Below are 12,717 nucleotides of genomic sequence, written 5' to 3' on the forward strand. Positions count from 1 at the left end.
AACACTCCTGTTAATGCATCCCAGAATCATGTTTGCTTTTTTTGCAACAGTATCACACTGTTGACTCATATTAAGCTTGTGGTCTACTATGACCCCTAGATCTCTTTCTGCCATACTCCTTCCTAGACAGTCTCCTCCCATTCTGTATGTGTGAAACTGATTGTTCCTTCCTAAGTGGAGCACTTTGCATTTATCTTTATTGAACTTCATCCTGTTTACCTCAGACCATTTCTTCAATTTGTCCAGATCATTTTGAATTTTGACCCTGTCCTCCAAAGCAGTTGCAATCCCTCCCAGTTTGGTATCGTCCGCAAACTTAATAAGCGTACTTTCTATGCCAACATCTAAATCGTTGATGAAGATATTGAACAGAACCGGTCCCAAAACAGACCCCTGCGGAACCCCACTTGTTATACCTTTCCAGCAGGATTGGGAGCCATTAACAATTACTCTCTGAGTACGGTTATCCAGCCAATTATGCACCCACCTTATAGTAGCCCCATCTAAATTGTACTTTCCTAGATTATCTATAAGAATATCATGCGAGACCGTATCAAATGCCTTACTAAAGTCTAGGTATATCACATCCACTGCTTCTCCCTTATCCACAAGGCTTGTTATCCTATCAAAGAACGCTATCAGATTAGTCTGACATGATTTGTTCTTTACAAATCCATGCTGGCTATTCCCTATCACCTTACCACCTTCCAAGTGTTTGCAGATGATTTCTGTAATTACCTGCTCCATTATCTTCCCTGGCACAGAAGTTAAACTAACTGGTCTGTAGTTTCCTGGGTTGTTTTTATTTCCCTTTTTATAGATGGGCACTATATTTGTCCCCTTCCAGTCTTCTGGAATATCCCCCGTCTCCCATGATTTCCCGAAGATAATAGCTAGAGGCTCAGATACCTCTTCTATTAACTCCTTGAGTATTCTAGGATGCATTTCATCAGGCCCTGATGACTTGCAGGCATCTAACTTTTCTAAGTGATTTTTTACTTGCTCTTTTTTTATTTTATCTTCTAAACCTACCCTCTTCCCATAAGCATTCACTATATTAGACATTCCTTCAGACTTCTCAGTGAAGACTGAAACAAAGAAGTCATTAAGCATCTCTGCCATTTCCAAGTCTCCCGTTACTGTTTCCCCCTCCTCACTGAGCAGTGGGCCTACCCTGTCCTTGGTCTTCCTCTTGCTTCTAATGTATTGATAAAAAGTCTTCTTTCTGTCCCTGTGTCACCGCCCTCTGCTTCTGGTGTGGTGGGTGTGGCCTTTCTGGTTCCACCCACGGGCAGTGTTTGGCCGTCCCTTGCTGTCAATCTCTGAGGGAGGCCATGCCTCTTTGCTACAATGCTGACTGGGTTAAATTGGTGCAAGCCCCTCCCTGCGAACACTCTTGTTTCTGTATAAAGGAGCCCTACAGTAATTTAGGTTAGGTGATTTCTCACTGACTGGGTATAAAGCATCAGTCCTAAACCACAATAAAAGCCTCCACACAGGGGGGTTGCACCAATGGAACTAAACTGTTTGTAAACCTATGTAGTTCAGTCAGTCCAATTCCAATGTAGACAACCCCTTGTCCCTGAGTGATGTTAAAGCGTTGGACCATTTAAGGGTTTTAGCATTGCACAGGGACATGGACAAAGCCCCATTTCTGTTTCAAGGGGAAGTTGAGTTGTAGGATAGTCAAGAGGAAAGAAGATCAGACCTAGTTATTTTTGCGGCATGGATAGGACCTTATTCCTGGTAAGTTGTTACCTGGAGCAGGACTGGCAGGGTTAATATGAACAGGAAACCCCCTTTCAACATTTCCCAGAGCAAACCCACTGATCCTGCCTTTCCCAGCCTGCCTCCTCTACCAGTCTCCTGGGAGCTTCAATGACATCACAGGCAGAGCTCACTGCACTTTGGCTTGTTCCACATTAGATATTTTCAGCAGTTTTCAAATTTTTCCAAAATTGATCTAGTGAGTGAGTTTGGGCCCCAGCATCATCCTCCACTGCCTACACCCAATGTCATGATAGCCGAGGGCTGATCCAAACCCTCCTGCCAGAGGTCTCTGTGAGCTGACCCAAGCGAGAGATGTGCTGACTCTTCAGCTTCATATCCAGGACAGGGTTTCTTCAAAATATAAGTGCTGCAGTTTCACAAATTCGATTATATACTTTGAAACATGCGATGTCATTCCAATTCCTGTTTCCATGTTTGGTTTGTTTTCCCTCCACATGCATGACAGCACAGTACTCACTGGGCTCATTATTGGGTTCTCCAGGTCTCCAGAACCTGTAAAATAGAGACGCTCATGTGTTAGAGATGCATCATTATAAATGTTGCAGGGGAAAGAGTTGTAGCTGATTATGATGAGGGAGAAGGAGAATTGCAACACTTGAATCAGCCACAAACACTCCTCTTCTTTCAGCACACTGTTCCCAAAAATTCATTCATAGCCTCTGTCCATGTTTCCTTTGTAAATCATCTCTCTATTACAACAAAAACAGTTAGTTCCAGTTGAGGGTAAGCTGCTCTCTCTTTTTCGCTCTCTCTCTCTCTCTCTCTCTCCATTGTGTATTAATCCTGGAACTAAGTGGAGGGTGGTAACTGGTCTCCATCCCCAGGAAATACTCACGCTGCAGTATCATTATATGGAGTCTCATCCACCCAGTGCCACTGGCCTTTCTTCTCCTTATCAGTCAGACCAATACAGTAATTCCTTCCTTCGCTGCCTGTAACTGTTCCATTTACCCGAGTGAAGATGAAATCCTGGATAAAAATAAAATCAAATCTCTACCAAGTGCAGTACCTGGGCAGACAGTAGGAGATTGAGGTCCCTGTGGGGGTGCTGGATGTAATGGATGAGGAAGCCCAGGATTGAATGAACATAAAGCCCAAACATCCTCTCCAGGGCTGCACTCTGAGTGCCCAGAAGAGCCTGACTCCCAGCAAGTTACCTGCTCAGCTTCTGTGTTGATTACCACCAGGTGGGAGCCCATCCCTGTGCAGTTCCTCTCACTGTCATCCCAGGTCATAAAGTCTTTAGAGAAGTAGTAACAGTTGGCCTGAAAGGGCTCCCAGCCCTCGGGACAGCACGTCCAGACTTGCTCTGTGAGAGAAGAGGTGAATGAACCACAGAAAATAAAAATGGAAAGGACTTGTTAGATGACACCCAGTTCAGTCCTCAGGTCCAGCACAGGGTAGTCCCATCCAGTCCATCTTCATTTCACACATATCTCGAGCAATGGGGACTAACAGAGGCCTTCATGGTGAGGAAATGATTCACCACATGCAGACTAATTCTTTTTTCTCCTACTTGGTCTTTTTTATACCTAATTCTTCCCCCTAAATCCCTCTTGGTCAGTTTTTTCTCTCATTGTTGCTTGCCCCCTGGAGGCACTTGTAGGCCATTAACACACACTAACTAGTTCTGTGCTGGACTGTTTCCCTTCCTGCTTCTGCGCTTGCTCTGGCAGCATGTCCCTTAGTGTGTCCTCCTTCACCTTCTCCCCCTCTGTCCTTTTCCTTCAGTGTTCCTCACTCTTCGCCTCTTCTCACTCTATACCCCACCCCTAGGTGACCTCATTCACTTCAGGTATCAGAGAGGTAGCCGTGTTAGTCTGGATCTGTAAAAACAGCAAAGAGTCCTGTGGCACCTTATAGACTAACAGACATATTGGAGCATGAGCTTTCGTGGGTGAATACCCACTTCGTTGGATGCATCATAAGGTGACACAGGACTCTTTGCTGTTTATTCACTTCAATGGCTTCATGTCTTGTCTTTGCTATGACGTTGTCTCTCACCTTTACCAGCCATTCATTTGCACCTCTCTCCATTCGACTCATGAGCTCCTCCAGAGAAACCCTCCTCTGCTCCCTTCTATATCATAAATAACAATGTCAGTATCCCCCACTTAGACTTGTAATCTTTGTGTATATTTAACTCCTCTGTCTCTCCCGCCTTTATCCACAAATCCATCCTGCTGCTCAACACTGCCAGTCCTTTTCTCTTTCCATTGTTACTGCCAAACCCTTAGCCCATGTCTTGGCCATCTTTCTGTAATCTTGACTGCTGCACCTACCCCTCTCTGGACTCCGCAGGTTTCATACTGTGTCCCTCATGTATAATATTGATTCCATTTCATCTCCCTATCCTTTCCCACTTGAGTCTCCTCCTTGGCTTTGTTCTTCTTCTGGGTCAGATTCAAATCCCTCACCCTGACCTTCAGGGGCCTCCACAACTCTGCCCCTGTCTCCATCTCATCTATAGTTACTTTCTACTCCTATATTCAGCCACTTCAGCTTATCTCATCACTCTCCTGGTCTTCTTCCAGAAATAGCTCTGCACCTTCTCTTGCTGTGGCCTCGAAACCTGGAATATCCTCCTTGACCTCCACATGCTCCTGCCTCAAATCACTCCTCGAAACTCATTCCTTTCAGTCAGTCTTCCACCCTTGCCCTCTCTTCCGACTGCCTCTAATTTGCCATATTATGGTGGAGTGGTCACAAAGCCATAGTTAAGGATGCATCATAGATTTGTGTTTAATGGAGAATAATGGGGCCCCTGCTGATTCTAATGTCAACACCGACTTCAGCATTGCCAGTTTGAAAGTGCCCAATTAATTGATGAGGCCATCCTTTACTACATATTGCCATATGTCTTTTATGTGTCACAGCACATTTGCCAAGTTGCAGTGGCTTCATTTAATCGAACTTGGCATTTCTCCATGTAAGAACACTCACTGCAGTCACTGTGTTCTTCACTACATTGGCATTGTTCTTTGCAAAGTTCTGCATTATTTGCTTTTATATTTTTCATGTCCAGTTTAAACAGTTTCTTTTAAAACTAGGAAAATTCACAGAGAAAAATCTTTCTTTAATGTTAATTATCGTTGCTCTGTTCTACATTCTTCTCAAGGGCTGACAAAGAGTTCAGGCCAACAACCACACTTCTGTTTCTCTACAGACACCAAGAGAAAACTTTACAACTCTTACCTATTACTGTCCTCCTTCCACAACACACTGGTCACACCAACAGCTTCAAAAAGCTTTAATTCCGACATACACAGAAGGAAAACACATAAGTTCCATAGATTCATAGAATTTAAGGCCATTAGATCATTTAGTCTGACCTCCTGTCTCCTGTATGTCACAGTCCCTAGAATTTCATCATTACCCCTCTATCGAGCCTGAGAAATTGTGTGTGACTTATTAAGAGATCAACTTTTAATTGACAGGCAAAACTGTGACTGAACAATCTGTACCTCTACATCCAATGAGGACACGATCCCTATTGCAAACTCTTGCCTTCTTCACAAGGTCTTGTTCGGCCACTACTACTCACATTGAGTCACCTACTAGAAAGAACCCTGGACTGGAATTCTAGGTTCTGTTCCCAGTTTTGCCACTGGCCTTCTGGGTGACCTTGTGTAAAACCGTTGCCTCAGTTTCCTCATTTGCAATTTGAGGACAATGATACTGCCCACCTTCACAAAGAGCTTTGAAACCTACGGATAAAAAAGCAGTATACAAGAGCTGAGCAGACGTAGTAGTACCTTACTCCACAAGGAGGCTGATTGAAGTGAATGGGACTATTTCTGAAGTAAGGTATAATGGGCTGTGAATAAAGAGGCAGACCTAATCCACTGTCTGACAGTCAGCTGGACTGCTCTGTTGATAAATGAATGTATAAGGTCACTGTTAAAGTTTGCATCTGACAATGTGAGTATTCACCCACGAAAGCTTATGCTCTAATATGTCTGTTAGTCTATAAGGTGCCACAGGACTTTGTTGCATTTTACAGATCCAGACTAACATGGCTACCCCTCTGATACTTGTTAAAGTTTAGTGACTCATAGTTTGGGCATTAGAGCACATCAGATTGTAAAAGCAGCAAAGAATCCTGTGGCACCTTATAGACTAACATGTTTTGGAGCATGAGCTTTCGTGGGTGAATACCCACTTCGTCGGATGCATGTAGTGGAAATTTCCAGGGGCAGATACATATATGCAAGCAAGCTAGAGATAATGAGGTTAGTTCCGTCAGAGAGGTCGAGGCCCTGTTCTAGCAGTTGAGGTGTGAAAACCAAGGTAGGAGAAACTGGTTTTGTAGATGGCAAGCCATTCACAGTCTTTGTTTAATCCTCAGCTGATGGTGTCAAATTTGCAGATGAACTGAAGCTCAGCAGTTTCTCTTTGAAGTCTGGTCCTGAAGTTTTTTTGCTGCAGGATGGCCACCTTAAGGTCTGCTATAGTGTGGCCAGGGAGGTTGAAGTGTTCTCCTACAGGTTTTTGTATATTGCCATTCCTAATATCTGATTTGTGTCCATTTATCCTTTACCATAGAGACTGTCCAGTTTGGCCGATGTATGTAGCAGAGGGGCATTGCTGGTATATGATGGCGTATATTACATTAGTGAATGTGCAGGTGAATGAACCGGTGATGGAGTGGCTGATCTGGTTAGGTCCTGTGATGGTGTCGCTGGTGTAGATATGTGGGCAGAGTTGGCATTGAGGTTTGTTTCATGGATTAGTTCCTGAGCTAGAGTTACTATGGTGCGGTGTGCAGTTACTGGTGAGAATATGTTTCAGGTTGGCAGGTTGTCTGTGGGCGAGGACTGGACTGCCATCCAAGGCCTGTGAAAGTGTGGGATCATTGTCTAGGATGGGTTGTAGATCCCTGATGATGCGTTGGAGGGGTTTTAGCTGAGGACTGTATGTGATGGCCAGTGGAGTCCTGTTGGTTTCTTTCTTGGGTTTGTCTTGCAGTAGGAGGCTTCTGGGTACACGTCTGGCTCTGTTGATCTGTTTCCTTATTTCCTCATGCGGGTATTGTGGTTTTGAGAATGCTTGGTGGAGATTTTGTAGGTGTTGGTCTCTGTCTGAGGGGTTAGAGCAGATGCGGTTATACCTCAGTGCTTGGCTGTAGACAATGGATCGTGTGATGTGCCCGGGATGGAAGCTGGAGGCATGAAGGTAGGCATAGCGGTCGTAGGTTTTCGGTGTAGGGTGGTATTAATGTGACTATCACTTATTTGCACTGTGGTGTCTAGGAAGTGGACCTCCCGTGTAGATTGGTCCAGGCTGAGGTAGATGGTGGGGTGGAAGCTGTTGAATTCATGGTGGAATTTTTCCAGAGTCTCCTTCCCATGGGTCCAGATGATGAAGATGTCATCAATGTAGCGTAGGTAGAGAAGGGGCGTGAGTGGACGAGAGATGAGGAAGTGTTGTTCCAGGTCGGCCATAAAAATATTGGCATATTGTGGGGCCATGCGGGTGTCCATTAGCGGTGCCACTGATCTGGAGATATATATTGTCATCAAATTTGAAATAGTTGTGTGTGAGAATAAAGGCACAGAGCTCAGCAGCCAGTTGTGCTGTGGCATCACCAGGGATACTGTTCCTGACAGCTTGTATTCCATCTGTGTGTGGGATGTTTGTGTAGAGATCCTCTACATCCATGGTGGCTAGGATGGTGTTTTCTGGAAGGTCACCAATGCATTGTAGTTTCCTCAGGAAATCAGTGGTGTCACGGAGATAGCTGGGAGTGCTGGTGGCATAGGGTCTGAGTAGAGAGTCCACATATCCAGACAGTCTTTCAGTGAGAGTGCCAATGCCTTAGATGATGGGGCGTCCAGGATTTCCGGGTTTGTGGATCTTGGGTAGTAGATAGAATAACCCTGGTCGGGGCTCTAAGGGTATGTTGATTTGTTCCAGTGTTAGTGTAGCGAGTGTCCTGAGTAGATGGTGCAGTTTCTTAGTGTATTCCTCAGTGGGATCTGAGGGAAGTGACCTGTAGAATTTGGTATTGGAGAGTTGTCTGGCTGCCTCCTTTTGGTAGTCAGACCTGTTCATGATGACAACAGCACCTCCTTTATCAGCCTCTTTGATGATAATGTCAGGGTGGTTTCTGAGGCTGTGGATGGCATTGAGTTCTGCACGATTTAGGTTATGAGGCAAGCAATGTTGTTTTTCCACAATTTCTGCCTGTGCACGTCGGCGGGAGCATTCAATGTATAGGTCCAGACTGTCATTTCGACCCTCAGAAGGAGTCCATGTGGAGTTCTTCTTCTTGTGCTGTGGGTGGGAGGGTACCTGTGATCAGTGCGCTGTTCAGTGTTATCCTGAAAGTATTCTTTAAGTCGGAGATGGCGAAAGTAAGTTTCCAGATCGCTCCAGAACTGTATCATGTTGGTGGGAGTGGCAGGGCAGAAAGAGAATCCGCGAGATAGGACAGACTTTTCTTCTGGGCTGAGTGTGTAGTTGGATAGATTGACGATATTGCTCGGTGGGTTAGGGGTACCATGGTTGTGGCCCCATGTGGGTTCATTCACCTGCACGTCCACCAATGTAATATACGCCATCATATGCCAGCAATGTCCCCTGCTATGTACATCGGCCAAACTGGACAGTCTCTATGGAAAAGGATAAATGGACACAAATCAGATATTAGGAATGGCAATATACAAAAACCTGTAGGAGAACACTTCAACCTCCCTGGCCACACTATAGCAGACCTTAAGGTGGCCATCCTGCAGCAAAAAAACTTCAGGACCAGACTTCAAAGAGAAACTGCTGAGCTTCAGTTCATCTGCAAATTTGACACCATCAGCTGAGGATTAAACAAAGACTGTGAATGGCTTGCCAACTACAAAACCAGTTTCTCCTACCTTGGTTTTCACACCTCAACTGCTAGAACAGGGCCTCATCCTCCCTGATTGAACTAACCTCGTTATCTCTAGCTTGCTTGCATATATGTACCTGCCCCCGGAAATTTCCACTACATGCATCTGACGAAGTGGTAATTCACCCACAAAAGCTCATGCTCCAAAACGTCTGTTAGTCTATAAGGTGCCACAGGATTCTTTGCTGCTTTTACAGATCCAGACTAACACGGCTACCCCTCTGATATCAGATTGTAGTCACAGACTTAGAAAATAAAATATTTAAACACTTAGCGTGAAATCCTGGTTTCATTAAAGTCAGTGGCAAAACTCATATTGACTTCAATAGGGCCATGATTTCAACCTGTTTATTTTTATGGAGATATATGTTTAAAGTATAACTCCTTGTAAGATATGATTGTCTTTTGGGATTTCTTAGAGAAAAAAAAAACATTTTTAACTTCTGCCTCCCTCTTGTATGTAGAGCTGGGTGAAAGTTTTTAAATACAACTTTCGTTCACCAAAAAATACAGATTTGGGTCAGAGGAAACATTTTGAGAATTTGTGTCAAATTAAATTCTTGTTTTAAATTTTGCATCAGTTTTCTTTTAAGAAATCTTTAAAAACTCAAACAATGAAATGTTTCATTTCAGGTCAATCAAATCGTTTTTTTGACCCAATATGAATTTTTTTCAACTTTTTTGATATGCCTAGTGTGACAGACCCAGACCAGTGGGGTGCAGGAGTCTGGTTGAGAGCAAATATACTGGTCACTGGATGAGTAGTTTTCTGTTCCCTGAGTGACCAGAGCAGAGGCTGCACTAGAGTAATCAGGAACCTGCTAGAACCAATTAAAGCAGACAGGCTGATTAGATCACCTGCAGCCAATCAAGGCAGGCTAATCAGGGCACCTGGGTTTAAAAAAGAGCTCACTCCAGTCAGGCGGGGAGAAGCCAGAGGAGAGGAAATGCGTGTAAGGAGCTGGGAGCAAGAGGCACAAGGAGCTGAGAGGGAGAAGGAGAGGGTGTGCTGCTGGAGGACTAAGGAGTACAAGCATTATCAAACACCAGGAGGAAGGTCCTGTGGTGAGGATAAAGAAAGTCTTTGGAGGAGGCCATGGGGAAGTAGCCCAGGGAGTTGTAGCTGTCCTGCAGCTGTTACAAGAGGCACTATAGACAGCTGCAATCCACAGGGCCCTGGGCTGGAACCTGGAGTAGAGGGCGGGCCCAGATTCCCCCCAAACCTCCCAACTCCTGATCAGACACAGAAGGAGTTGATCCAGACTGTGGGGAAGATCACTGAGGTGAGCAAGTCTGCAAAAAGCGCAAAACCCACCAAGGTAGAGGAGGAACTTTATCACACTAGTAAACCAAAAACTCAGTTATTCACACAGCTCTCCTTATATTTAAGTTTGAGTTAAGGCTGTGTAAATTACGAAAAGGAGATATTTGTTAGAAGTTATTCTTTATAGTGGACCAAAAAAGAGAATTTCTGTCCCAAGGGAAAAATGATATTTTGACATTTGTATTCATCCTCAATCAGGATGAAAATTGAAATATTGAAACTTTAAGGAACAAAACGTTCTGAAAAAATTTGACTCAGAAATACCAAACATTTCATTTTGACATTTTCAATTGAAACAAAATATTTAGCCATTCCCAAACCAAAACCTTTAATTCTGATTTTCCCAGAGTGAAAATTCTTCTTAAATAGACCTTCATTACCATCTCAGCAAAAACAGCACCTCCTACTGAGTCTCCAGCACCATTCCCTCCAGCTCTCACTCTGTTACTGCCTATTTACCCATTCATGTAACTCAGGGCTCAACTGGCTGGTTTGTGTGATCTCGCTTGGTTACCAGCCCCACCCAAGGTGAGGATCTCTTCAGGCTACACAGGAGTTTGAATCAGATTCCAGGTCCCAGAAAAAATGGGAATTGCATGTGGTGGAGAGTCATTTCTGCTGACTTTCATTCATACTGACCTTTCCCTTCCTGACCATCTGAAACACAAGTTTTTTCCTTCAGATACTGGCGCAGCCAAGACAGTTTCTCTTGCTCTTTGTGCCGTGTCCTAGTGTCCCAATGCCAGGTAACTACAGACACAGAGAGAGTGAAAACCAGAATTACAGCACTAGCCTGTGGAAGAGGGGGACCAGATCTGCAGGATGAGAACAAACTCTTGGTCTGTCTCTTGCCAAGTGCCTCACAGGAAGGCAATGTAACTGCTCCTCATAAATGTATCCAGCCCCATCTTTAAACCCTGTTATTGTTTCTGACTCAATGACCCCCTGCAGCAGTGAGTTCCACCAGCCGTCCATATGCCGTGTGAATGTGAATTTCCCTTTACTGGTTCTGAATGTACCAGCCATTCATTTCACTGGGAACCTCTTTATTTCTGTAAGTTAAGGGCTGAGGGAAAAAGCAGGACAGATCCTTTCACAACACCCCCCACGAGGAGAACCAATCCCCCTTAGAGCTGTACAATCCCTGCTTATTGCATCTTATCTGATGTCCTTTCCAATCCAGCTCAATAAGCAGCAGCCAGAACTCACCGAGGATGCTGGAGATGAAACAGGCACTGAGGATCAGGATGGAGATCACAGCAATGACCCAGGGGCTCATCCAGGGGCAGCATCCCCTCTTCTCTGCAGGGGCTGAAATACACCAGGCAGCAATCACACAGACCAGAGCCAAAGGAGCAGGAGGGCCCAGGAGGCCCAACAACCCCAGCGGGTCTGTTTCTAGCACAGTGCCTGGAGGCATTGCATAGGTTTTCCTCTCTTCTGTGTGCTCACAGGAACCATCTCGTCTTCTCCCCATTTTCTCTTTTGTCTTTCCTTTTCTTCTGCTTCTCTCTCTTCCCTCCTCAACTCTCTCCTCACTGTCTGTTCCTTCACTGCTTCTCTCTTCCATTTCTTCCTTTCCCCAAATTTCACTCTTGCTCCCCTTCTTTGCTTTGGCTTTTCTCTCCTCTCTCCCCTGCCAATTTCTTTCCCATTTTACCCCTAGTTCTTGTGTTTCTCTCTCTCCTTCCTTTCCCTCTCTGCTCCTCTATCTCATCCTCTGTCTCCTTGGATTACCCATTTCCATAAGGCACTTCTATTGATCTGACTTATCCATCAGTCCTTGGCCATTCCCTTTTCCAGATGTCATTACCACCATCCACCCCCCAGCAGAGCAGAGATAAATTTCCCCTTGTCACCTGCACTTCCAGGGCTGGTTTCCCCCGCTGGGCTCATGGTCTCTCCCAGATGTCGCTTTCCCTGTCAGTGAGTTCGGGTTTCACATGTAGTCACGAGCATGGAGATGCTGAGCTGAGGAATTGGTGTATTTGGAGGTGGCCAGACACAAACAAGGAGTATATAAATTCTCTGCTGGGGCTGGCAAGCAGCACCGGAGTTTGAGGAACCCCACTGAGTGTGCACAAGGGGAAGCTGGGGGTTTGCTGCCTTCTTATCGCATGGGAAAAATATTGAGAGAGGAACATGAAGTGAAACTAAAATGAGCCAAACATGAACTTCGCAAAGATATGTAGAGAAGGAACCTCCCTCCTCTGCATCCCACAGAACTTCATGGTCCCCCCGTCCCAAAGTCAGTGGGACTCCCTGCGCAGATCTCCTCAGTGGCTTCAGCAAGCCGTCTCTGACTCACTTTTCCCCTAGACCCCACCAATAACTCTTTAGTCCAGGATTGGCTTATGAGACATGGAGATAGGGTGACCAGATGTCCCAGTTTTATAGGGATAATCCTGATTTTTGGGTCTTTTTCTTATATAGGCTCCTATTACCCCCCACCTCGTCCTGATTTTTCACATTTGCTGTCTGGTCACCTGTAGTGAGGCACCCTGGCTCCCAGCTGCGCCTGAGAGGGCCGAGCCCCTGCAGCCTTCAACGTGGGAGGAGCCACCGCCACCTGTTCCCGCTCCCCGGAAGTCAAGGGGCGGGACAGGAAGTATAAAAGCACAGCCCCGGCACTCACTTGGAGGCTGGCTGCCGAAGAGACCAGACGTGGGTGGCCGAGCTCCTGCCTGGCCTGAGCTTCCCCGTGCCTGGTATCCTGAGG

General features: G+C 45.5%; 1 protein-coding gene across 2 annotated transcripts; it reads right to left on the reverse strand.

Annotated features, from left to right (window-relative positions):
* Positions 1-1,227: 1,227 nt before the first annotated feature.
* LOC127057587 (C-type lectin domain family 6 member A-like) lies at positions 1,228-11,919 on the reverse strand. 2 transcript variants are annotated; one of them, XM_050966477.1, is made up of 6 exons: positions 11,858-11,919; positions 11,208-11,309; positions 10,638-10,748; positions 2,949-3,100; positions 2,627-2,760; positions 1,228-2,283 (listed from the first exon to the last, which is right to left on the reverse strand). In XM_050966477.1, exons 1-6 carry the CDS (start codon positions 11,892-11,894, stop codon positions 2,124-2,126), a joined length of 696 nt encoding a protein of 231 aa, XP_050822434.1. In that variant the 5' UTR covers positions 11,895-11,919; the 3' UTR covers positions 1,228-2,123. The 2 variants fall into 2 exon arrangements, with proteins under 2 accessions (XP_050822434.1, XP_050822425.1); XM_050966468.1 differs by lacking the exon at positions 11,858-11,919 and having other exon boundaries at positions 11,208-11,475.
* Positions 11,920-12,717: the final 798 nt, after the last annotated feature.

This window comes from Gopherus flavomarginatus, chromosome 1, assembly GCF_025201925.1.
Source record: "Gopherus flavomarginatus isolate rGopFla2 chromosome 1, rGopFla2.mat.asm, whole genome shotgun sequence".
NCBI classification, from domain to species: Eukaryota; Metazoa; Chordata; order Testudines; family Testudinidae; genus Gopherus; species Gopherus flavomarginatus.